The 27,729-nt window shown below is 42.3% G+C and overlaps 1 protein-coding gene across 1 annotated transcript in view; it reads right to left on the bottom strand.

Moving 5' to 3' along the window:
* The window catches only part of ZNF827 (zinc finger protein 827), a 108,779-nt gene extending 81,389 nt beyond the window's left edge, over positions 1–27,390 (bottom strand). The window contains exons 1-2 of the mRNA XM_034065020.1: positions 27,298–27,390; positions 469–1,479 (exon numbers count right to left, since the gene is read on the bottom strand). Coding sequence (XP_033920911.1) covers positions 469–1,479; positions 27,298–27,340 — 1,054 coding nt within the window. The 5' untranslated portion in view covers positions 27,341–27,390. The remainder of the gene's footprint in view (positions 1–468; positions 1,480–27,297) is intronic.
* Between the last annotated feature and the right edge of the window lie 339 nt (positions 27,391–27,729).

The raw sequence follows: 27,729 nt of genomic DNA, 5'->3' as shown, positions 1-27,729 counted from the left end.
CTCTGGTAAATTAGGACAGGGTAGTAAGTGATCATACAAAAGTCTATTTGTGACAAAAACAGCAGGAGGGAGAATTCTCCCTTGTCCAGTGTTTCAAAAGCACTAGTTTCTTACATGCCCACTGTTACCATTAGCTCCCTTACATGGATTATTTGATCTTCTCCATTAAATATTTTTGTGGACTTGCTCTGAACTTGGTAAGAGAGGAAAACACCATTGTATGGAATAAAACAAACAAACAAAAAAGTACTGAGCTATACACTTGTATCTTTCAGATATGGTAACATTCCTGACAGTTTGGTCTTCAAGTGGTATTTTAAAAAGCTTTTCTACTGTTTACCTAAAGTACCTATTTCTTATTCTCATAATACATGGAATTGAACCAAGTGCAGGCCCACTGGAGATCTATTATACAAGCCTATAGGAAACCAGATACATTCTGTGTAGTGGTTCAAACTATATTCATACCTGTAGTAGTGGGTTTGGATGCTCTTCCCTTAGGGACTGGCAGTAACAATAATTCCAAAGACTGTGGTGGAGTTGCTTTCTCTTGCTTCATCTCTGAAAGCTGCAGGGGATCCTCAGCAACCAGTGATTTCTTCTTCTCAGCCAACAGGGTGCCTGCAGCCCTTGCAGCAACCTCCTTGAGAAGGGCAGCTGAAGAGGTCATGGAAGCCAGAGAAAGGAAAGAACTAGCTGGAGGTGGGTGCTCCTGCCCGGGAGTCATGCTTCTTTCACTCACTTTCTTAGACAAAGCTGCTAACGTGGAGCTGGCTGACTGAGAACTAAAAGGTGAGGAAAAGGATTCAAATCTTATAGTGTCATCAGTCCTTGAAAGAGATTTGTCCTGCAGAACAGCATTGGCTGCGGCTTTCAGTTTCAGGATAGCTGAATCAGGGGACAAACCACAGGTGGTGGCTGAATTTGGCAACCACTTACCTTGATTCCATATAAAGTGACTACCTGCATTGTATTGGTCACTTTGTTCCTGTTTCTCAGCAAGCTTTCTGGCAAGAACACTTAGCTGCTGGGCATGATGAGCAGGTGGAGAGAAGGAAAGGTTTGAGCCAAGATTTACAGGGGACTCAACCCTGCCATTGACAGTAACAGCAGCATCCAGCTTGAGGGAGCCAGCCTCCAGCAGCCGCCTCAGGTTACTACTCAGTGGCTTATTTGGACCAGGAGGTTCTTCTTCACAAAGAGATGACACATCAGGAGAAAGGTGCTCTTTGCTCTGTAGTGTGTCTCTTAGTGCCTCATTTTCAATGGAACCCAGCTCCGCTGTGTTGCTGCTAGGAGTTGCACTTCCCAAAGAGGTATCTGGGGAAGTGGACTGCTCTTGGATCCTGTCCTCAAGAGACAACTTAAAGTTCTCCTGAACTTCTCCATATGATGCCTCTGAAGGAGTTTCTGAAGAATTTCCAAACCAGCGTTCTTCTTCACTGAGTTCACCTTCCACTTCTTCCTGTCTGGTACCATCTGTATGGAACCAAGAACAACAGTATTATTACCAAGTATGTGTAAAATAACTTCTTCGCATGAAGTATGCCTGGTCTCTACATGAACCTCCAAAGCAGACACTTAACATCCCCCTGAGGTGCATGGATTTGGCATCAGCCTGGATTGAGTGACCAGGAAAATACTTTTTATTAAGTCTTTCTTTGAAGATAAGATCATGACAAGCCTGACACCTTTCAGTCAGTGTAACTAAACCAGCTAAAACTGCAACAATACAAATATACACCATACATATTCAGGTATTGAAAATATTTAATTATTGGTGTAGTCTGTATATCCTGCTATTATGAACTCTGTGGAATAAAGTAAGGATTTAATGGGCCCAGAAATTAGTGGATACTCATGTCTTTGTACAGCTATGACAGGTGTGCCTTCAAAAGCCAATCAGGTGTGTAGCTACTCAAAAGTAGTTTTTTCCAATTACTTTAAATCTCAGCCCAATCCTGCAGTGACCCCTATCTAAAATAGAATAAAATTTGTACCGCCGATACACAATTCCTTCCTGAATAGCTGAAATGACTAATACATGAACATAGGCTAAAGCTCTCATCTCTCCAACAGTTTGAGAAGCAGTATCAGGCATACAGAACTAGTATTTGTGGTTTTTTCTTCTTAATAGACACCTCTTGCTTATTATTTGCTTGTCACTCTCCGTTAATGTTGAAGTTTTAAAGACCATCCTAAACTGAACTTAGCTTAGTGGGAAAGGGGGAGGGAGGAGGGAGGGGGGAGAGAGAAAAGAAGGAAAAAAAACCCAAACATTGGTCTCAGTTACATTTTCCTCCTCTTCGGTAACTGCAACAGATCTAGTCTCTCTTGAGACCTAACTGACAGTGTTTAAAGCACTGTGATCCTGGATTGCTCTTCTTTCTGATAGGTACTCAAAGTCATACAGATATGACCAAGCCTTTTTTTGCAGCTCTTACTGGCCAGTCAGAATGTATTTAAGAACAACAGTGATGCCAGAATGAAATTCATGTTATCTTCTTTTGCCAGTGTCCCAAGCTACAAAAGAATCTTTGTAATGATACTACAGCAAAACAAAAGGGTTTAATATAACCCTCCATTGACATCCTGGAAAATAAGCCTGCATGATATGTACTGCACCTACGATCATGTATTATTCCCAGATTCCCGATTTAACTCCAGCAAACTGCAAAAGTTAGAGAGAAGTTGATGAATTAAAACTTAGATTTATATTATTGTTTTGATCCAATGAATTTACAGAGGAAAAACCCAGCTAAATATATCATGAGCTTAGAGATATCAACATACACTCTGAAAAGAAAGATTTTTTTAATGTTATACAGAATATGAGCAACAGTCTCTCACAGTAAGTTCCTTTTACTAAAAACTCTTTAGAAAAAAAATCACCTGTTTTAAGAGCCCACAATAAAACCACCTATTTACCTTAAATTAGTAATTCAAGCAGAAGAGGGCTAGCATCTTTCCTATTCAAACAAGACAAAGCACTTACCTAAAATTATTCTGACATTAAACAAGTTAACATCACAGACACAGCAAGATTAATAATAATATGCACATAAAGGCCAATAAAATGCACATTCAAATCAAGAAGATGGATGCTGATCAGTTGAACCAGCACTTATGCAGGTTAAAGGAGAACTGAACACATTCTGTTTTCACTCTGTGCACATTAAAAACTAACTTGAGGCATGTCTGTACAGTTGGGCATACTCAGATGAGAGATTCATCTAATCATCCCAGATGCAAGCAAGCTCTGGACTGGAAGCCAAAATAAGTATCTTACTGGCACTTTCCAAAGTACACCAATACACCAAGAGCAGGGCACATCCTCTGGGACATGGCCTAGAGTTGACACCACTACCCAGCTTCTGAACCACAGCTAGTCTGCATTCTACCACTCACATCCGTACGTTTGCTTACAACTGACTGTTAAAACAACCCCTCTTCCCCCCTTCAAATCCTACTCTCTTTGTGTCTCTGCTCCCCATTCATAAATAAGGAGGAATAATCGTGTTTCCCTTTCACTCGGAAAATCATACAAAATTTAGTTTGAGAGATATTTAAGCGTAAATGGTCACTAGAGAAACCTCCAGCTTACTAAATGCCCAACCTTTTCTGTTCCTTGCCATGTACCTCAACTTATTAACATTGATATAATACATTTTAAATGTTATACAGAATACGAGCAACAGTCTCTCACAGTAAGTCACTTTTACTCAAAACCTTTTAGAAAAAAAAATTCAATTTCCCTAGTTGTAACCAGCCTTTAAATACCAGTTAAATAACAATGTTTTACAAATCTCTCCATCTTGTTCATCCTGTTTGCAACAGAAATAAATTCCTCATTCTCACCTGCACCAGTTTTTGTTTTAACCATAAAAGTAATGTCCCACATATATTTTCACTCTCTCTCCCTCCTTTCTAAAGCTGACATCTGGGGGAACACTTACAGTAGCTAAAGAACAGGACACCGTTATTTGAAGTTGATGGTAAGGATGGGGAAAAGGAATTACAACTGCTATGGCCCAGGTGTACAGGTGTACAACTACACTATGACTGTGACCAAAAAAATAAGGTAGCAATAGCAGGAAAGACAGGAACAGGACATGGATTGCCTTTCTTTTTGCAGACATGCATATTCTCCATTGGTCTTGCCTATATGAAGACTAACCACCAATATTTTATTGACAGGGAGCAGCAGGAATGCAGTACTCTTCATTTAAAGGTTTGCTACCAAGGCCAAAATTTCCCTTCTCTTTGGGTGATGCAGTGAGAGCTCCCCCTCATGTTGCTAATCTACCTGTAATCACCCAATTGCTCTCGAATCTCCAAGTGGTCTCCTTAACAAAGGGCAAATTTCCTTTGCAGCATCTTTATCCCAAAAGTCAGATGGACTTTTTTTTTCTTCCTACCAGTGCATTTTCTTTCTGTACCCAGAAATCAGACCTCTAACTGCTGACACAGTTCTAATTTCCCTCTTCTCAATAATTCCCTCAGTTGCTGCAATTTCAAGCCCACTGTATTTTCAGGATGTAAGGTTAATGCTGAAAAAGCCAGCATCATGAGCTCAGTCAAGCCTTCTTTTAAACAGCAGTGAATTGGTTTAGAAGCATAACAGTGAAGCTTGGCAATTTAATTTCTAAGTGAAGTTGCCATTTGAGGCCTTCTGGGCAGGATTTTAATTCACATTGACTTGTGAGTCTGTGAGTTTGAATAAGCTTGAGAACTCCAGGAGAAATCAGCCCAACCCACTGACTTTCCTGCAATTTCAAATTGATTAAAAAACTTCCTTCAGAACTCAAAGGGTTTTTGGGACACACAGACCAGGTTTATCTTAAACAGGAGCCAACCTTCATGTGTCTGTTAAGAAACATCAGCTGTATTTCACATCTCTGTCAGAAGATCTGTACAATATGTTTTCTCTTTTGCAATATAGCTAATGAGCTCCACTCAGAACTCCCTGAACACTAGGATGGGATACCGCATTTAAATTTCTCCTCTCTACCATAAAGATACCATAGTACCATAGCTTGTTATCACAGAATTACTTATGAACATTAAGCCACTGGCATGTCATTTCTACTGCAGCCTGAAATCGGTAACAAACAACATGGAAGGTACAAAGCAGGAAAATGTAACTTCAGAGTTAGAGGCAAAATCTGACTAACTTCATTTTTAACACAACATGGTTGGGAATCTCACCAACTTCTACCACTAGTAAGATTGCCTCTTCTCAACAAGACTGAAGAGTTAAGACCTATCAGTGCCTCTTCTGCCTGATTCCCATGGCAGTTCTGGAAGGAGAACCACTTCCCCAGCTATTTGCCACTGGCAGAGGCTGGTGGAAGTTACAGGTGTCCTGCATGCTTTGGGACTACCTCATCACACAGCACCCAGGAGTCTCACACAGGTACTTCCCACTCCTGTTAGCAATGACAAAAAGCACCAAAGTGCTCTTGTGTGACTGCTACCACTGATGTCCAATATCAAGCCCATCATTGAAAAATCTCTGGCAAAGCCACAGACATGCAAAAGCACTGCCTAAGGAAGTGCCAGATTCCCTCGCTCACCCACTCATCTGTTTGTTTTCAAATAAGGAGAAGTTCTGTTTCCTCTTCAAGAGATCAGTTTGACAGACAAATCTTATTGATCCTGAAGTATATTATTTCACTTTGTAAGCATGTGCCCTTTTGTCGAGTGGTGATTACAATTTGACCCCGATATCAATAGAAATGTAAATATTAACTTTCTCTAATTACTTATATCTGGAAATTGGAAAAGGCAAACATGTTTGTTGATTTATATACTCAGACACGCAATTCAAATGCTGGAAACTTCAACTTTACCTAAGTAATGCACACATGCTGCTCCTGAAAGTGGCAAGTGTGAGATGATCCACAGTTCCACTTTGTACAACTTGGTGTGGAGACATCTGAATGTAGCAGGCTACACCTAGAAACAGTCTGTGCAGCACACAGAATGAGTCTCCAAGTTGTGTCACTGAGCAACAAACAATGAAAACATGATTGAAAGAACACCATTTGAACAACCAGAGAGAAGTGAAATAAGGCTACAGCTAAGAAAACCACCCCAAAGAGGCTGAATTTTCATGGTAAGGGGGACAAAACTTCACTTTGATCATCCAGAGCAATAATTAAAGAACTTCAATACAGAATCAACATTGCAAATCTTTATGCTACAGTGATATGAAACATACAGAAATCGTAATTATAGGATTACAGAATTAAAATTAAAGCAAACATAAAAGTAGGTAGAAGTCAAATAATTTCATAGAAATGCACATAGGAAAATTGCTGATGGGATAAATAAGGTAAGATTGCCTAAATTCAGCAGCTACACTTCAAGAAAAAAATGGGAATCTATAGGATGAGGATTTAAAGGGATAGGAGAGACAAACTTCATTTTTATTATATTGCTATCAAACATGTTGATCTATATAAGGATTTCAGATATGATCGTTCAAGTTTGTGTCAATCTAAATAAAGCATCACTGCATTTTCTGGCTATCTGGCACCCAGGTCATCTTTCTAATTTGTTGCCCTAACAGCTGTAACGCCAACAATAAACCATCCTCTGTATGGATGCCTACAGAAAGAGCTAGAACCAAGAGATAGGTTTACAGTAGGGAACTGAGGAGCTCTGCAAAGATACCTGAAGAATTTAAAAGGATGCATTAAACTTAAATGATGCAGTAGCCATCCATAAAGAGTTCTGAGGAAACACAGACTGACTCAGATGAGCACTCAGTTTTAAGGCCAAGGCAGATGCATCAAAAATAAGGCAGAGACAACACCTGAGAAACCTAGAACGTAGCCTCAGACTTTTATCAAGAATAGCAAACACAGAGGAGTGAAGAGAGAGAAACAGCAGCTGACAACCAGGAAGGCACAGACAACTGTAAAGGCATTTAACTAGTCACAAACAAGGAAGAGGTGAGACAGACAGCAAATTGGTGTGCATATGTTTGGCCTCCATAATGGCTTCCCATGTCCTACTCCCTCCCATCCACTTTTTTAGAACCCTCAAATGAGAATTAGGGATCAGGCCATAGGCCAAAATTCACTCTTCTGGCAGTCCGTTTCAGAATACCCTCTTTTTAGAGGTGCTGTAACACACACTCCATCAACATCATATCCAAATAAGAGGAGTTTCACATCACATGATGACTCCATGTTCAAGAAGGGAACACAGGTCCATAATGTCTGTATCTTAGCTCTCTGACAGGCAGCCAACTTATGCCCTTTAGAACCGTGATACAGAAGGATGCTCACTTCCTTCATCCAAACCCAGTAAGTACCCTGGCATGGTAACCTTGAGACTGACCAGAGACTGGTTGCTAGCCACCCTGGGCAGAACAGTTTTAGTGGAACCAGGAAAGCAGAAGCAATACTGGAGAAGCTCCAGGATTAAATTAAAGAGAGGAACTTGAAGTCCTAACTGCAACTGGCAACATTCAGTGAGAGCTATCAGCCACAAAAGTGTCACGTAAGAAGCTAGTGCAGATCAGATAATACAGAGAAGAATGAAGGAGCTACAGACTCAATACAGTAGATACCTTAGGTGAACTATGTACACTGTGTAAGTACATCATTTTAGCAATGGCAAAAAATAATTACAATAAAAATAATTACTTGCTAATACCATATGACTTTCTGACTCATGTTTTTTCTGGGTGTCAGCTTCACATAATGCCTTGTTGACTTCACAACCAGGTACTACAGAAAGCAGCATGCACAGGCCTAAAAATAGTAGTCATATCTGGGAACTCGATTCTATGGTATCCTATATAAACTGCTCAGTCTAGCTACCTAGAAGCTAATCCTTTTGTATGCCACCTGTTTTTAAGCATTTAAAATAAAAAAGATTGATTGTCATTTATTTGGGCTGAACAACTTCTGTTGGCTCCCACACCCACCAAAACGCATGGATGTGTGTGCTGTAGGACTACCTCAAAGAACTAGGTGCACTGTGCACTGACACCCCACAGGCTCCACCTCTAAAACTGACTTACAGCCACATCTGATTAGACTGCATATTGCCAAAAGAATGCCTGCAAGAAAATAATGATTTTAATAAAGACACAAATTCCTGCCTTAACTCCTTTTATTATACCAAAAGCAGCAAATAAAACTTAAAAGTCACAATTACATAAATAGTCATATGCTAGAGCGACCTCAGTCCCCTGTTTTCCCTTCATGATTTCTGTGACCTATAATAGGTAAGCAGCACAGGATGTCACTGTCCTCTTTGAATGGAATTTCTGGCTCATTCTCTTATCAACGGGATGATTATTCAACTCTTGACCTCATCACAAAATGGTTTAGCATTGTTGCTGGTGCTTGAACCAAATTTCTCTACTGCAGGCTGACCTAGAGAGAGCAGCACAGCTGCAAGAAGGAACTGCCAAAAAGCCATAGCTGTTCTGTTCTGTCCTTTTCCACTGTATTTAAGATGTGTAAAAATACTCATACAATTAGAAAGGAAAAGAAACCCTAGGTAGGACTCTCCATTTTATCTCCACATCTTCTAAAATAATGATTTTCCTAACTGGAGGGAAGGAGGAGAGGGGATGAGAAAGGCACAGCTTTTAAAGACAAGGCATATATCCTCTACTTTTATCCCTAACAAAGTGACTTTGAAAAAACTGACTTACAAGAAAATCACAGAATATTCACCTAGCAATTTCTCCAGTACTGCTTTCTTTTAAAAAGGGCTCCAGGATGAACAAGATTAGAGAATATTAATTACCTTGCAGTAGTAAATGGAACTCTTCAAGATGCTTTGCCCATATGCACCAACAACTGTGAATGTGCCTAAGATCCACACATTCAGGTTTGCCAACTGCTAGACAACCACAGAATTTAAAATGCATGTACAACACCTCAGTTTTCTCTCAAAGGCAGAATCCAGATGTGATGGACTCTTCCAAGGAAGAAGGGAAACAGCATAAATTACTGAACAAGCTTCCCACAGGCAACATAAAACTGCCTTTACTTCCTGTCCCTCAAAGGAGAAGAATTTTATGGTAGATGGGAAACAGGGTCAGTGGTCTTTTATTTTCAGCAACAAGCCCCAGGGTAAGCGTGTCAAGCAGGTTTCATTACCTGCCAAAAAGATCCTTCTATTACTAGCTAAGTATCTATGGAAGAGGACAGAAATCATGGTTTCTCCTGAGGTGAGCTGTCACTATTTGATGAAGGTTCTCACAGCTCTTGACAAACCACAAGACAGGACCTCATAGTAACAGCAAGTCTGATCTCCCCCAAAACAAGCCCTAAAAAATATGACTGCTAGTTATGATGGATGTTTGACATGTTGCCTCCAAGAGAGATGAACTATTCTTCTGTTCTCGGCAAGAGGTTCTAGTTTAGTACCTGTAGGATCAGTCTTTGAGGAGTGTTGCTTCCACTGGGACTTGATGATTTTAAGCACCAAATGAACAGGCACTGCTTTAGAGTGCAGTCAGAAAACACTGTTAAGGTGACAAAAAAAGTACAAAACCAACAGAAATGGTGGTATTGCACACACACACACAGAGCCCTTACATTTGCTCCGTTGTTTGACTACTTGGTGAGCCAATTTAAACTCGCTGATCTGGCAGAAAACTACTCTGTGAAGAAATCAGAACAAAACTGATGCAAAGGAGGCAGGAATGGGGAAGCAGGAGAAGGAGTCAACAATCTGAGCCACCTATTTCCTGAGGCCTTTTGGGGTGCAAAGTAAATAACATCTTGTCAAAGGAAAATACCAGAGAATTCTCCCTCCCAGCAATGTTTTATACCTCAACAGTGATGAGTCAGGATGGCCATAGCAGTCAATATCATGCAGGCTGCTTCAGAAGCTTTATCTGGGACATCTGCAGCTGGGTTGGCCACCATAGACTCTTCTGATACTAACTGAAAAAGCTTCTTCTCTAGAACTGGTTGGCAGCCTTCTTCCTGGGAGAAGTCCTGAAGACCCACCCAGAAATAATGTCTTAACAGCGAGGCCCAGTAACCAGCAACCAAGAAAAGCAGGTGGGCAGAGCAGTATATCTTACAATGTACTATATTTGTATAACAATGTAGCATATATAGTACATATATATAGTATATGTGTATAATGATATATATATATAATATTTGTCTCACTGCAATTTAGAATTACTTTGTTCTAGCTGAATTCTACCACTGTTTGAGGCTCAGTGAGCTGAAGTACTTGAGGTGTGTGCATGAAACAGAACACAATAAAAAGGCCTTAGAGGAGGGGAATATTTCTGAAGACCATTTCTCAAGCAGTATGCCACAAAAGAGCCTCCTACACAAAAAGGTTTCATCAGCTGACTTGACCAATATCTAGAACTCCTGGAGAGAAGGTAGACAAAGACAGCTGATTTTTATGATTGAGGTTTTCAGGAGACACAAATATTACTGTAGATAGCTTACGCTGCAAAGGCTAGCTAGCATCCCCAAGACAGATTCATAAAGCACATAAAGTGTCAGTATAACAATTGAAAAACATGTTCCTTGCAAAACATATTTTATGGTACCAATGTTGTTCTTGTAACACTTTTATGGAGACTGAGAATACCACAGCCAGCCTTATTGAAAGTTTCTTCCACAGATCCTCATGAACATCCTACAATAGTCTATAGTTGAGTTTGGGCACACCTTTCATAAAGCACAAGATAGTGATCAGAATGATTTATAAACTAAAGGAATAAGGACAACTGAAAACCTGAAATTTGTACATTAACACATCAAAGGAATACACCTCTTTTGCCTGCTGAAAATAGAGAATATGATAAACCATTTGCTATAAAAACAAACACACTTTTATGCAGCAACTTCTGAGCCAGATTCAAGTCCCTTATCAAGAATTTCAGGCTTCCTCGGGTCTTTTAAAACCAGCTATAATAACAGATTAAGACTCTGATAGAGCATTATAAATTTGAGGACAAACTAAATATGCAGGAGATCAACTGCTATTCCCACAGCTCTATTTGAGATGGGAATCAGCTTTAACAATCTTTGATGGTTCAAGTGGTCTATGTGCAAGCCTGCCCAGGGACACTCCTTGCAACTGGAGTGGTAGTGTATCATTTACATCAGCGCACATTTCCATTATGGGCTTACGTACATGTTAAGCTCAGTGCAGTGATCAGAAATCCTACCTTTTTTTAGTGACAAGAAAATTTAAGAATTTTAAAGAATAAGAATACTTAAAATTATTCCCAATTAGCTGAAACTCACTTTGCTTGTTTATTTGTTTTGTTCTAGATTGATGTCCATGGCAATAGGCCGTAGCAGTGAGAAACTATCAAATACCAAAAGGTAACAGTGATGCTGGCACCTCCAAAATAAGAAGAGTTAAACATTATTCTCCAGACTTCTATTACCCTTAGTATACAGAGTCCAAACCTATCAGCCTACTTCATAAAGGAAGGAAAATGCTTCAAGATTTCTCATCATAGCTCTTCATTAGAAACGAAACCCCAAACAATTCCAGCAAAACATTTAGAAAAGCTGGCTAAACCAGATCTCCATATGAGGGAACTTAGTTTCCAATTCACATCAAAATATTCTGGGAGATAATCTCATGAATGCCAAATGGTCAATACAGGAATCCATGATATTTTTAAGCTATCCTAGAATGACAGTTAACTTCATAAATGAGATTTTATTCCTTTGGCAGGTCATTAATGAAATCTTCTTTGAAACACTGCTTACGGAACAGAAAACTAGTGCCTCTATTAGGAAATTCTAAGCAGAAACACAAAACTGCCTTATCTTAAACACATCTGCAAACCAGAGGCTCAGCTACTCATTTCCAAATGGCTACTTGCTTTGTAGTAGCTAGATTCTAGGTCACAGTCTTCTATTGTATATTTGAGGTAGAAGACATCAAAATACAGATTTTTTTAATCTTATTTTATTTTTCTGATGAGATCTCAAGCTGCAATTATCCCTGAAAGAAAAAGATACAGAAGGAAGGAAAACCCTAGTCAGACTAGACTATCACTACGACTTCCAGCAATGAAGTAACTCAGCACTCCTATCATCATACATTTCTGCTTAGGTATAATGCAAGACAAGATCCGTTCACTTGGACAATTCTGCTTGAGAAAACAGATAGATCATACTATGATATTAAGATATCTAAAAGAAGAAAAAAAGGCAGACTAACCACCTCAGTTCTTTATACCTTTCATCCCTTAAAAAGCAATGGATTTCAAGAAAGGAGGTGGGCACACGTGCATGATCAAGGACCTAGACAAAAACCTCTGCCTTGAACAGCTCAGGTACAGCCAGCAGAATTTCTTTCTGCATACCCTGAAATGGTTTTTTTAGGGCTGCCATAATCAGTCTCTAAGACAAAGACCAACCATAAGACATGGTTTAGAGAATCTATCTGCTGACTGTATAGCTCAAGGCATTTTAAAGTGACTCCATTCCTTCTGGCTGTCAGTGGCATTCACAAGGCTTTGGTGAACACCAGAAGAAAACTGGGAAAAGCACCCTTAATGGTGTAAGTTTTTCCTAGTGAGAACAATCCAAGAAAAGAAGTTTCCACAGCAAAACTGAAGTAAGGTATTAAGCACAAATAGTAAAGTTTCGTATACCACATTTTGTCTGATCTAGGTGCCAAAAAAAGGCAGGAAAGCTTTGCTTTCTAATCTTCATTTAAACTGGTAACAAAATTGGTGGTCCACTCTGTTTTGCATACCAGTGTTCTCTGGTTTTGAGCTACACCTGTAAACTGCTTGCTCTTACTCAGTGTCTTCATCAGCTAACAATTTATCTTAATTAAGGCCTGTACCTGACCTGCCACCTCCCCAGAACTGGCTGCAGTGACAGCTGTCTCAGCTCTTTACTGCGACAAAATGCATCTTCATTGCCTGAAATGCACTGCAAGCCTCAGCACAGTCACAACCCCCACAGTAAAAAGTAGGCACAAGAATCCTCATGGTTTTCACAATTTACAGCAGCTAAGAATAAAGTGATCTGTTTATGCTATAGATTACCGTAACACTGATTCACCCTCAATACGTGCAACTTGCTTTAGTATGGTTAGTCATTTAAAACTGACAGGGTCATCACAGCAACATAATTTTAGTTACCCTTACAGTTGGAAAGGAAGCAGATGAGAAGTTGCAAGTGTCAATTCAGCTGGCAAAAGGGGCTGACTAAAGTGAAAAAAGTGTTCAAACATGCCACTTTGTTGCATACAAACAATTTGCAATGAAAATAAATAACTCCTTTATCACAATTGCAATTTAGCATTATAGCCTGTGAACAGCCATAAGTTTAGAAAAAGTTCTCACATTGCCTGGAAGACTAAAACTGATCTAAAAGCTCCAGGAAAAAAGCCATAAATCACCTATGTTCTGAGCTGTGCTGTGCAGGGCAATCCCAAACTTTCCTAGGGGACAAACCATTGACCAGAAGGCTAATCAAGGTATCAAAACCACAGCAGCTGATTACCTGCTCCTTCACCCATTCATTTCAAGGAGTCACCTCATGTGTTGTACACACCATACAGGATTGTGCTCTTAAGCAAACCAGAGTAAATTTACCATAGCTACCACCATGTATCAGAAAAAAATTGTCTGCTAAGGTTGATACATCAGTCAATTACCTGCTTTCTTGACTTTTACTCTTGCGTAAATGTGTTCATCCTTACATTACCAGTACCAGTACCTATGAGATGATAATTTGTACATTACCAAAACCAACTATTTAAATTGCTAGCAAATCCTTAATTACTAAAAGCATGATTACAACAGGCTTATTTACAAGATTTCAAAACACCAAAGTGATTGCTCCAGAAAACAAAGCTCCCTTTCTGTCATTGTTTGAGACCACTGTCTACATGTTTACTGTTGCTCTGTGCATGACCCTCAGCCCTCCCTCAGCCCACCTGAATGCCATAGCAAGAGAACCTGCTGTTGCTCCATCAACAGCCCCTGCACAGCTGCACATATATAAAGGGAATGAAGTTCCCAATCTCCCCTCAGCTCCTCCTATGAAGTCCCACTTTTCTCCCCAAGCCACACACTCCCCCACCCCCTGTAAAATAGAAATCAATTATTAACATACAGGGGAAGGTAAAGCCAAGCAAATACTACTGAAGCACTGCAGTTACTGACTTCGTCTTCAAAGCAGAGATGCTTTAGTGCCGCTGGCGGGAATCCAAAGAACAGTGCAAACCTTGCAGGTATTGGAAGAGTATGGAAAAACCTCGAAGGCCTTTGACCTTGCCAGTGAGATGGTTTGGGCTCATAATTATCTCAGACAAAATCTGTTTTCCATAGTTCCTCTCTCACTGGTAATAGCAAGAGATTTCCGGAAAAAGGAATCATAAAATGGTTCAGGTTGGAATGGACCTTCAAGCTCATCTAGTTCCAAACCCCTGCCACAGGCAGGAACACCTTCCACTAGACTGGGTTGCTCAAAGCCCCAAAGCTAAACACAGTACTCCAGGTGAAAATGCATGATTATTACACACAAGCTGAAACCAAAAGGCTAATGATCCTTCTTCCTCTACACATAGAAGTTATCAGATACAAAGGACTGTACAATAGATCTGTTTTCCTCTATCTCTTTAAAGGCATAGTCAATTTTTGCAATTAAGAAGTGAAGAACTCCCACCAGGGTTTGTAGAGGAACAAGCTAATCCAAGCCCAGCATTGCTTTAATAATAGAAGGAAGCTCTTCAGAAGGTTTCAGCAACACTTTAAAAACATACAGAACCTATCTAGTAATTTACATAAGCAAGTTTTCTATATTCTTCCCTACTTACCTTGGTTCCTCCAAAGGACAACTGCTCTACAGATGCACAACCTCAACTATTATCTTGGTTGCCCTGAGAAACTGCAAAGTGCATCTTTCCTAGAGGACATCTAAGTAGATACAGGCTCTCTTTCAGGCTGAAACTATCCTTTTATTGGGTCACGTGTGCCTAAGACACTAGGCTGACTCCTTGGCTTGTACTCCTATGCACTATACAAAACCAATGAAGGTGAAGGAAACAGTATTTCCTTCTCTCTCATGCACTAGGCAATCCTTGAGAACACTGTCTGATGTTTAATCACTACCACAAAAACAAATTCAGGAGACACTCAAGTAAAAGAGTAATCAGAAGTCCTACAGAAGAACATGGTATTTTTTTATCTGCTTTCTTCATGACTACTGGCTCTAATTTCCCAAACCAGGCCAAAAATGTCAGAGATAAAACAAATGGCAACCTTCACTTTTCCTCTTCTCTCTGATGGATTAAAGGCATACTATGTCTTCTCTTGAACCAGCTCCAAATAACTTCTCATTCTATTAACTTCTGAAACTGCCAGTAGTCTTCAGGGAGTGACACTGATAAAGCAGTGATGTTACCAAAGTGAAAAATGGGCATTTCTCTACTTTCCTACGTTTCCTGACCAGTGTTCACCAGCTGGTCTAGAAAACTTACCATAAATACTGACTGGCAAAGGGAGAAAAGAGAGAAGATTTATCAGTGATAAAAGCAGTGATTATATCACAAGTGGTTTTGGAGAAAAAGGAAGACAACTAGTCCTCTTCAGTGTAGTAGCACTACACAGGATTAAAGCCAAAAAAAACAAAGCTGTCTGTGAAGCTCTCCCAATAGGTGTGAAGAATCTCTGCAGATAACTTCCTGTTGAGCCACAGGAAAAAACCAAAAACAGGAACTCAAAAAAGCTGGAGATTTCATGTCTGTAAACTGTCCTGCCAAGGCTCCAAACCTCCCCAAAAACATCATACAACCCCAGCAGTTCTGTCACTGCAGTCCAGAACTCTTGGACCCAAAAACTATTCCAAGGAACACGGTTGTAACTTAACAGCACCAGTAAAAGGCAAGAGAAAAACTCCTGTTTGCCAAAGGGAGGTTTTCATCTCCTGAGCACAAAGTTAACCCAGCTAGCTTCTAAGGAAGAAAGGCAGAACACAGCTTCTCTCTCCATCTCTCTGTGTCTTTATTGCTGCAGGAGGCTGGCTGCTCTTCATATTAAAAAAATCTGGAGTTTGAAAACTGTCAAAGAAGTGGTTGCATTTGCCTGCCTTGATGATATGATGTACTGTCGTACATTCTGACCTGTGCTTACTTTGACTCTTTTGGTCAGCTCATTATTTCCTTCTCTGGGCATGAATAAGACAGCTCAACTTCCCAACAGCCCCAGTGGCATTCTGGCAAAAGGAATTCATTCCACTCGATTCAGAAGAACCACTACCACTATGTAGTCAATAATTCAGACACTTCTGTTTAGTTTACACATGGGGCCAGGTTCTCGCCTGTGTGACACGTGAATATTTAGAAAAGAGGAACAAAGCCTCTACAGCACTCCAATACCCCCTTGTGTTTTCTAACTTAGCTCCAGCCAGGAGACTGTCTTATCAACAGCAGATGGAAATGGCTGTTAACTAGCAATAAGTAGATCCAAGTGTGCTCCAGCTGTGGCTTCATCTCTGACCCTTTCCATCTCTGATTAACAGTCTATTCTAAGTTGCAGTGATGTGAATGTGTCTGAAACTACAGTATTATTTCTCTCCTAGGAACATCCCCATGCAATGAGAAGCCCCACCTGGGAAGGCCAAGGCAACTTCCATTACATTTGCATCACCCTAGCAATACGAGAGGAAGGCTGTGAAGCTGGCCCATGGCTGATAATAAAGTCCTAGGTTAAAAATAATGTTAAGTGTAACTCAGTGAATTCATCTTAAATTTTTCTAAATATTGAAGTTGGAAAGGTAGGGAGAGCAAATACTGCAAACTTTCTTTCCCTTTTATTAACATACAGAAAGAGAAAACACCAGACTAAGCACTCAAAACATTGACTCTTGAATTTTAATACATGGAATTGCTGTTTTAGAACACATTTATGAAGGTTGTTCCAGTGATCATAAAGTAAAAGAAACAACAAAATCAACTAGAAACTCCTATGTCACCTTTATATGTCAGCTGCTGCAACAAACAAAACATAGGAGCCCTCAAATCAAGCTGCTACAGTGCCTTTAATTATCCCTGTTGTGTTTACAACCTCTATTAAAGGGTCACAACTGAAGGGAGGAGGAGCTCACAAACCATACATATGGCAATATTCATCCATAGCAGGTGACATCAGACAAGCATACCTGCTTTAACAAAGATCTCCTTTGGTTTTGGCTAGTTTCTGTTTATTTTTGCTATATGCAGCTTCTCCTGCTCTATTTCTGGTAAATAGTGTGCGCCAAATTTACCATTTTACTCTGCCCCATTAGTCACCTGAGATGCTTCATGCACATTTGCTTTGCAACTGGTTTGGAAACAAAAGGTTTAGGTTTCAGATACTTAAATTATTCCTTCTTGTAAGTGTTACAGGAATTTAGTTCCCTATAATTTATTTTTTTTTCTCTCTCTCAAAGTCAGATTAAAATATAGCAAATTATATTCTCTGTGTTTCTAATTCCTCCCACAAGGATGATATTATGGTAACATATCTAAAGGAAGCTTCAAGAAGTGTTTGTTTTGTCGTGCTGCTTTTGCTCCCAAAGACAGCTGCTTTCTTGGTCCCTGAGAGGATTGCTTGGGGTTAACAAGCAAAGCCAAATAAGAGAGGATTAGGAAGCTACTTGTGGTGGTAGGTGAACACACAGAAGCAGACCTTTCCATGTGGAACCGGTACTCCTCACTCCTAGATATAGTGTTTAAGGCACTGCCTCAGCTTTCAACCTTAATTATGTGACCTCTGACTTGTTTTAATGTGGAAGCACAAAATAAAAAGTGGACATTGCTCAACCCTTATCTAATTTTAAAGAGATTTAGGATTCTGTGTCAAGCTCTCAGTACAAGAAACTAATGCTATAGCTACTTAAGGCACAGACACAGCATGAACGGCAGCAACCAGCTTCTATGTTCTGCCTAAAAACCTATGTAAAATTCAGATGCAGAAGAATAGCTAAAAGCTATAAAGAGGAGGTTCCCTGTTCATGTCCATTCCACTGCTGGCTTTTCTGCTGAACAAACACACAAGTGTGCCAATGGCAGTGGGATCCGATTTTATTTTTTCAAAGTGCATTCTTGGCCAAAAACGCTGTGGGATTTACCAACACTTTTTATGCAGGCCAGTAAATGCCTTCGAAGACAACAACTCTGATTCTCATGAGAGTATATCTATACTAAATATCGCAGTGCTATGAAGTGATATCTGAGCCAGCTTGAGTATACCCAGAAGTATTACAGCTGAATTAACCTGGGTAGACTGCTGTGATAACTGCCTCTCATACACAGGGTAGCTTATTTAGAGCTTGCTTTGTTATCTCAATGTGGCACAGCGCTGTGCAGGAAGACAATATAAACAATTATGGTGAAGTCGATTTAGACCTTATGGGCAATGTTAAAGTACCTCAAGGTGGGCAGAAGAGCCCCCTTCAGAGTTATATGCAGTGCAAAGAACTCCCTTTGGCAATACAGAATTGACAAAAGGATTATGTCAGCCCTTCCTTTCCAGAACTTAGAGCAGGGTGAGAGCCTGGGGGCAGCAAAAATTAGAGCAGCTCTCAGCTGTTAAGCATACACTGGTGCCTGAAAAAGGCTCTTCATTGCCTCAAAGTGCTAGAAATACAGAGGTAGGTAAGGGGAAGTTCTGCTCCAAACACAGATAAAGAAATGGGTCCTCAGTCACTAGTTGCCATGTCTAGATTTGGCACAGCAGTCTGTAAGGGGAGAGACTCTGGCTATGCTTCAGGAAAGCAAACACAAACAGCTACAGCACCAGCTGCTATCTAAATCCACTTGCCTGCCACCTTCTTTGTTCCCTACCTACTTTTCATTGTATGATCATCTAGATGTGGAAAATCTCTTATTTTAATTTTTAAGACTTTTTTTTTTTGAGATGAGTAATTATTTGCACTACTACACAAGTCAAAGTGAAGTCTCAAAGTAGCTTGCAAAGAATTTGTGTTCATCAGTGCTCACACATGGGGATCATTCATTAAGCTAAGTACACACTTGTTAAAGCCATCAATTCTTTTAATGCAGTTTTCTGAAAGTTACTTGCCATTTATTAAGAATTCACCAGAATTTTCCTTTTTGCAGGGCAAAAGATACAGCATCTTACAGATTCTAACAGGCACCAAGACCCAGGACATGTCCAAACCATTCACTTTAAATAGGAAGTTGCAATTTTAAAGTAAGCTCGCACCAAATCTTCTCCCTTACAGAAACTTTTAGACAAAAAGACCACACAGGGAAAAATTCTTTGCACCTGCATAGAAAGCCCCACAACAGAGGAAAAACACATCCAAGCAGCAAACCCCAGATGAGGGCAAGCAGAGCTATAAACCCTTCTCGAGGAAGGGAATCCCTAGAGGTAGGAACCACAGAGAATTCAAAGGGATGATGACATAGCTTGCTTTGAGTTGCTTCAAAAATTTTATTTCTACCCCAGTGGGAGAGCATCCCAAATAAAATAAATGAAACAGTGCAGATGTTTGGAACCTGATTTTGCTTTCTGAAACAGCTGATTAAACCATTCATTACAAGGCCTCTATCACTTTGTAACCCTTTCATTTTTAACATAATTTATTCTAAACAGCAGCTAAATCATCAGTCTTGAAAACAGCATGGAAACATCTCTCTCCTGGTCTACTGTACAATTAGTACAGGTCGTTTTTCACCCCCAGCTTCCATCCCTGCTGCTTAAGTACTGAAAAGAAGGAGGGAAAGGACTATTTATGTAGCCCAGTTTTTCTTCTCCTTACTGCATGTTTCTCAAAAATATCCCCCATAACTCTTTCATGATTTCCAATTAATCAAACTTGGACTCTGTGAATTCTTAGCCAGCAAAATGAACAGGCTTGTTTTAGTGTTAGCCTTAGCTTGGGATTCTACTGCTCAGGGTAATTATACAACAAGCAGGAAATTCCTTCAGAAGCAGGAGAACCTTGATGGAATAAAGTTAACTACTAATCTGACGGGCTCAGACTGAGCACTCAAAATATCTGGAGTCTCAACCAAAGAGGATACCAACTGTACATGTACTAAAGGTACATGAGGAAAAGAAAAATTGTCTTTGTGAGCATAATGTTTCCATAATTCTGACCCTAAGTTAGGCTTGTAAAAAAGAAAAACTAAAAAGACAAGTTTTCTCATGAGCTTATGAATACAGGTTGCTGAATCCATCATTAAAGTAACCACAATGCTGTGTATGTGTGCAGAACCCATGCTGACTGTACCCTGCAGCACACATCCTTTCTCCTGAAGAATGGGTCAAGTCTGACTTTTATTACTAAACTACATTAAAATAAAAAAATCTTTGGGGAAAGGGTTATTATCTACCTTTCTGAGTTGTTGTGGGGTTTTTCTTTCCTTCAGCTCAATATCACCATTCTTCATGCCCATATCATATATTAGGCTTCATAAAAAATATTTTTTCAAGTGGAATAACAACTTTTACTTTGTGGGGGCAGAAAGAGAGAGGAATTCCCCCCACCCCTTTGAAAACAAGATTCTACTACATACTATCATCTACTTTGTAGTCCAGAGTGTTTACATATGGATATTTTTGTAAAACACATAATACTTCAGCCCCCACGCATCCTGAATGATTTTGTATGCATAAACCTAAATGATACAAATCAGGTGCCATGAACAGCAAACTAGGCAGCAAAAAAATCGTATGCTAGAAACCAGGACAAATGATTATTTAGAAGAGGCACTCTTCAAGCATGACTCTGGAGTCCTTCAACAGCTGTAAAAGATTCCAGGCATAGGCCATATTAGCTTTCCCCAGCCATCTGAACTAATGTCTATATTATGATTTCCTTGCAATGTGAAAGGAAAAAAAGTCCTCTACACAGTGCTTCATGACAAATCATATGCCTTGTGAAGCTTCATGTTAGAAACCCTTTTAACTTCCAAAAAGTCCTCTTTTGTAGGTCATGCTCTCATTATCTTGCTCTGGGATCTGGTCTGATTAAATTATAGGAAATTACTAATACTTCACTTTGAACAGCCAGCTCCTCCTGGCTCTTCTTTTTCTTTTTTTTTTTTTCTTCTAAACTTAATTCCTCCTACTCCTGCCTTCTTACATATGCAAAAGACAACAATCACTCTCTCACAAAGATTAAGTCATATTCTTTCTTCATCCCTTTTAAAATTTCAAAGTAAAAATGCATTCTGACTCTAAGTTCTTACATTTCCCATTCCACTGCTCTACCTGAGGTTTTCCTGTCCAGCCAACCAAAAGTCTGGGGGTTTGTTCTATAATATTTTGCACCCCCTCTAAAATCCCATCCACAAGATCCTAAAGGCTTAAATAACTTACTGAGCACAATGCTGACTCTTTGGCAGTCCCATTTACACACCAGTGTGCTTTATTCACATTTAGCACTATCAGATATAGTCTACCATTTACCAACACTAAGACATAGTCTACCACTGAATGCATTTAGACACTGATTATTGAATGATTTTATACAAATGACTTAGTTTGTATAATGGAAACACCTCCCTCCCCGCCCCCCCCCTCCCCCCAAAAAAAACAAACCAACAAAACACCAAACCCAAAACCCACCAAATTTAAAAGTGCAGACTTTACACATCAGAAAAAATGCCTTAAAGGGAGAAGGTGTTTCCAAAAAGCCTACGATGACTTCACTATCATGAGAGGGACAAAAAAGAACAGTGTTTTCAGGTGGAATAATGTGGCTGTTATTCCATCCACCAAAAGACTGCTGTTCAACTGATAGGTGCATTACAGTACCACCAGGACAACTGCGATGATAGCAATGAGATTATTAACCTAATCATACTAAGAATAATAATTTTCCCTACATGGCTCCTCTTGTTGACAATGAGCTATATCATGATCCCTGCAGTTGTAAGAGGTTAAAATAGTAAATAGAAAATATGTTAAAAGCTTTGCTTGTACATGCAATGTCTGCTAGTAAGGTAATAAGCTCTACTAAAAGAGAAAAATTCCTGCTACTGGCAAAAGCCTTTTGTCTTGGAAGCAACTTTCAAATGCCAAATGACAGTAAAGGCTTTTCTGACATTGGGAAGCTTTTTGAAAAACCCATCCAACACATCCTCTCTTGCTATCAGAAAGTATCAAATGAAGCAAAGTGCAGAAATAAAAAAGGAGGAAGCGCTAACTCACTGTTAATTTACTTGTTTGACAGTATTTTCTTTACACTTTGATGATACAATCCAGCAATAAAGCCCCAACATAATAAAAAGCTTCACAGAGTTTAAGGGTCTTTTTACTGTACAGAAACAGCTAAATACTTCAACACAGTATCTGAATATCTAACACTATACCTGACCATTAAAGCAAGAGTTAAGCCCCCTCGTTATCACATACTTAGCTTTTGATACTGTAACTAACATTGTATCAGTTCTGCATCACCTTCTTTAACAAAATAAAGGGAATAGAAATACCACTGCAGCTTGTCCAATATGAAACACATTCTTCAGAAAGTAGCTGTAGTTCAGATTCCTGAATGTAGCAGCTAACTCTGCCTGCTACTCTGTAACAAATGTAAGCTTTGTATAAGTGGTATTGCAGCATTCATTCAAAAAGTGCACTGCTACTAGAATCAAAACCCAAGGAGCACCAATTGCTACACTTAGGGCAATATAGTAGTCTAGATCTTAAAACATTTAACTTGAGAACCTCAAAACTTCCCAGCACTTTTACTTTTCAGGCTGAACTCTTCCAGAACACGTTTGTGCAGTTCAGAGGAAACGGACTTACAGGAATTCTCAGAGAGAAAATAACAGTGTGAGGCAGAACAGAGCAGAGAACCAGGGTAAAATTGTATTTATACAGAGAGTTTTAAAGATTCTGATGCTAACTGATGAGGGAAAAACCAAACCAAACCAAACAAACAACAAAAAAAAAATGCTGAAAAAAACCCTAACATACACTAAGGAATGAGCAAATTTCCTTTAGACATTCCACTGAAAATGCATTTGATACACGGGTAACCAATGTACAGGGGGGTAATACAGAAAAATTGTACAAGGGAGTTAAAGGAATTCCTTTGCTTAAACAAAAGTGTTGTCTGTCCTAAGTACCTGCCATTGCCATCTTGCCAAGGCATTGATTACTGCTGGAGGGGAAGAAACAGATGCTAATTCTACTGACAAAAGCAGATGAAAGGTCCTGCTGATAGGCGGCAGGAGAGGCAGACTGGGTGACCAAGCCTTAAGACCATGACAAAAGCACAGGTGTTGGGTCCTACTGATAAGCGGCAGGAGAAGCAGACTGGGCGCCGACTAACCCTAAATCCATGTCTGAAGATTAAAAGGTGTAAAGGTTAAGAAGAGGAAGACTCATTTACTTCATCTTGAAGACCCCTGCCCACAGGAGGAAGACTCATTTACTTCATCCTGAGACCCCTGCCCATGATCAGAAGGGGCACTGCGCAAGTGCAAAGGACCTTCTGGCTCATTATAATACGAAGCGGGGATAGATAATACATATGTATAGGCGGATTGAGCAACCTCATGTCTATGTATACCTTAAGAGAATAAATGTAAAGGGACAACAACCCTGAGGGGTGCATGCTTTGGAGGAGCTATCCCCATGCACCTCAGCGCTGAATAAAAGCATACCTACTTTACAACTTTAACTAGTTGTGGAGTCTATCCGCGTATCACATTGACTTGGCTAAGGTAGTTGCATCCAAAAGTAATCATAAGACACTGTGCACTGGGCAAATTTTTAGCATATGGACCTAACTAACTCTGTCGTTGCAAACTGAGTCTATGCTGCCATAGTATTTAGTTTGATTATAAATGAGACATTGCCTATCCAGGAACTCCTGAAGTCCTTTCTCCATTCACTTGTATTTTAAATTTAAAAGGATGTGCTTTTTCTTGTATTTGACAGAGTGTGAGTGAAGATATTCTATTGACATCTGTGACTAAGCAGCTCCCAAGCACAGACTTCTTTACACACAGAAACTCCACTTACAGTATGTGCTAATAGCAGTCTCAAAGGGCCCACCCACCTGAGTGAACCCTGAGGTTCCTTCGTCCTGCTCTGAGGAGGAGCTTAGGGCAGATGACCTCCAAAGGACCCTTCCAAACTAAATTATGTTGTAAACAACTCAGATGACTGAAAGCTTACCTTAACTCTGCCCTTTTAAGCAGATGCCACCAAAACATGGAATTATTGCACCTAATAATATCAAACCTTTTTTTTCTTCAACCACTGAAGCTTCAGTATCTAGCAACTGCCTTGAAACTACATTAAATAGATGCAACAGCCTGATACATCTCTACCAAACTCTTGCACAAAGAACTTCTTCACCATAGCGTGAGTTTTGGCAATGCAGTCTTCCTTCATGAAATTACCTCTAAAGTCAATGGCCAGAAATACGCAATCAAGGTCCCAGATACATGTTATCACATCTTCAGGTGCATTTCAGGCTACATAACAATTTATAAGAAATTAATTAAGGCCTAGGGATGCCAAGAAGAAGGCTTCCTACCTATGCTACATTGGAGTCCACAGGACTTGCCAGACTAAGTTAAGTTCACTCAGTTACAGTGTAACACTGGGAAGTTCCTCTGTGTATCCACATGTTACTACTTATTTCCCAAACAATTGTAACAGAATCCAAAATATCACAGAGAGGTTCAGTAAGATGCTGCATCGTTTATGCGTATTGGAGATCACCTGTACACCAGCAGCAACATGTAACATAACTTTGGATTGACTCATTGCCTGATATATGCAATGGGGCAGATTTAAGGGTCAATGTGGTATTAGCCATCTTCTCTCTGGGTGCTTATGGTGCACTTCACATTCTTTTGCCATCACTAATATTCCAAAATGGAATACATACACAGTTCCTCTAAGAAATGTACTGTTAAAACCAATAGGAACTGCAGAATAAAAATGTATTTTACACTGAGTACTCATTAAAGCAACATGTTGCTAAAATAAAAATAATCACTATTTATAGAATTTGCACACTGATTGCAATGGATTACGAGGCATTTTCTGAACCTGCAGGACTGCAGGCTAGAACAGTATCCCCGCAATTCTTCCTCAATTATCTAATATATTATTATTATTACTGTCAAATAACAGCTTCTGATCCAGTGCAATGTAGCTGTGAAAGAAATTAAAATAAATAAACCCCATTAAGAAGTAGTACTTGTGTGGGACACGCCGCGTGTGAGTGTTTCGCACATCAGGGGAAATAAAAAACTCCCACGAATTGAACTAAAAAAATTAACCCGAAAGAACTGCAAATTAGGCCGTGCAGAAAGAAAACCCCAAACCAAAACAAATACCACACGCACAGCTCGCTTCGCACAATGAAGGCAATTGTTCCGCGGCCCAGAAGCAGCCGTGACTTCCCCCGGCCGGGAGGTCGCGGCCGAGGGGAGCCCCCGCCGCAGCCCGCAGGCAGGGGCAGGCAGGGCCCCGCCGCCGCGCACGGGAGCTGCACGCCTGAGCGAGCTAAAATGGAGCCCAGGTTTGATGTCGGCCCGAGAGGCCGGCGGAGGGCACCCGCACCGGGGCGGGGGCGAGGGCAAGGTCAGCGCCGAGCCCGGCCGCAGCGCCCGCCCCGCCGCGGAGCTCCGGTAAGCCGAACGGCTGCGTTCGCCGCTTCCCCCCCGCCCCGAAACGCCCCTCCACGGCCACGCAAGGCCCTGCGCGCCCGGGCTTGGCCCCTGCCCCCTCCCGCCGCGCTGGGGCCGGGGCGCTGCAGAGGCGGGCGCCGCGGTCCCGCCGCACCCCCCTCCCCGTTCTCGCCAGCTCGGCTGCTCCAGCGGGCGGACCGCCGAAGGGCTGCGGGGGGGCAAACAGCGAGAGGAGGGGAGAGGGATAAACCCCCTCCATCCCCCCCGCCCCAGGCAAGCCCCATCACAACTCAAGCCTTTGACTCCGGCTGAAAGGAAAAGCAGAGCAATGTCTGCGGGGCTGCAAGTGCCGCCCCCCGCACCGGCACCCTGCACCGGCACACACACACACACGCACCCCGGCCCGAGTGCCGGTGGGAGCGCTGCCCCAGCCCCCTCACCCGCATAGCGGAGGGGAGACGGGCGGAGCTCCGCCTGCAGCGGCGGCCCCCGGGCAGGGGCCACCCCGGTGAACTCCCGGTGACCGAGCCCAGCTCCCCCACCGGCGGCTCAGCTACCGCCCTGCCCCTAGCCCTGGCGGAGGGGCTACGGGCGCGCTCTGAGCAGATGTGCCCGAGCCAGACAAATGACCCCTCCATCCACCCCCCGCTCTCCCTAAACCAACCCTGAGGCCAGGCAGGGGCAGGGTATTTTTAGGTTCCTTCCCCTCCCCTCCGCCTCCCTCTCAATAGCCGCCGAGCGCTGAATACACGGAGAAGGGGGAGAGCGAGCGGGAGAAAAGTTAACTGTTTTGCGAAGAGGGGAGAAAATAGGCAGGGAGGGGGGAGGGAGCGAGGAGGAGCAGTGCAGGGTGAGCTGTGTCAGGGGATGTGTGTATGCGTATGTGTGCTCTCACGGGGTGCCCGCAGGCGGCGGATCGGATGCACTTTAGCCCTGTGCTCTGCTGCTCTCGGCTGGGGCAGCGCCGCCGAAGCCTGAGTCTCGCCTGACCCTTCGTTTCACTGCGGCCAGGAGGAGCCCGAAGCCCGCCGCCGCCTCTCCCTGCTCTGCAGGGACCTCGCCTGCCACGGTCTGCCTCCCCGCCGACCCCTCCCCCGCCGCCGCCGCCGCCGGCCCCAGCCCCCTAACGGGGTGGCCGTGGGGTCGGTATGGGGTGCTCCAGCCGCCGGCAGCCCCCTCCACGGCCGCTGCCCATCTCCCCCCCTCTCCCGGGCCGCCCAGCGCCGCCGCAACCTTTAGCCGGGGACGGACCTCTCGGCTGGTTCCGCACAAGACGCCAGCAGCCGCTTCCCCTCTCGCCGCCCTCTCCTCCAGTGCTAGACCCCCTCCCCACCCCAATAAAACAGATCACCCCCTCCCTCCGGCCCCAAAGAGAAACCCACACCGCCCCCCCTGCCCCCCCCTCAGCAAATGCACAATCACGGGCAAGGGGAGGGAGAGGGAGGAAAGGGCGAGAGACGCGAAGAAAGAAGGGGGGAAAGGAGAGAGAGAGGAAAAATTAAAAGGGCACAAGGCTGTTCATCACCAACATGGCTGCCTTAGCTCAGACCTAAAAGAGGAATAACCCAGGCTGTGTCTTTGTCAGTTTCACCTCTGTAACCCTAAACTAATGCACGAAACGGCGGAGGCGGCTGCAGAGGGGAAGGAGACGGGGAGAGAAGGAAGGAGAAAATGGCAAAAAGAGGGGGCACTTACGTGAAGAGAGGCGCTTGGGCTGCTCCTGCTTCCTCCTGGGCATTTTCCCCCTTTTTTCACATTCTCCTCCGTGGTTTAACGGGAGATCAAATAAGACCGGGAAGGGGGGGCACAGGCAGGCACAAAGCCGGGGCCCCCGGGGGAGCTGGTAACCGGGGCGGGTTTTCCCTCTTCGCCGGGGGAACGGGGTCTGAAGCCGGTTTTCCCGGAGCCACCGCGAAGGGCTCCCTCTCCCCCTCTCTCTTTCTCTTTTTTCCCCTCTCCTCTCCCCCCCCCCCCCCCACCCCCCCCAACCCGGTCGTGCACCTGGCTTGTCCCCGGTCGCAGTATCCCTCAGCGGCCGGGGATGTGTTCCCGGCGGGCGAGCGGGCGCCGTGCCGGGGCGAGAGCTGGCGCGGCGGTGCCGAGGGCTGCGCCCCGCGCGGCTCCCGG

Source organism: Melopsittacus undulatus, chromosome 7 (assembly GCF_012275295.1).
Source record: "Melopsittacus undulatus isolate bMelUnd1 chromosome 7, bMelUnd1.mat.Z, whole genome shotgun sequence".
NCBI lineage: Eukaryota > Metazoa > Chordata > Aves > Psittaciformes > Psittaculidae > Melopsittacus > Melopsittacus undulatus.
The sequence above is the reverse complement of the archived record's forward strand: the minus strand, read 5'-3'. Positions and strand labels throughout refer to the sequence as shown.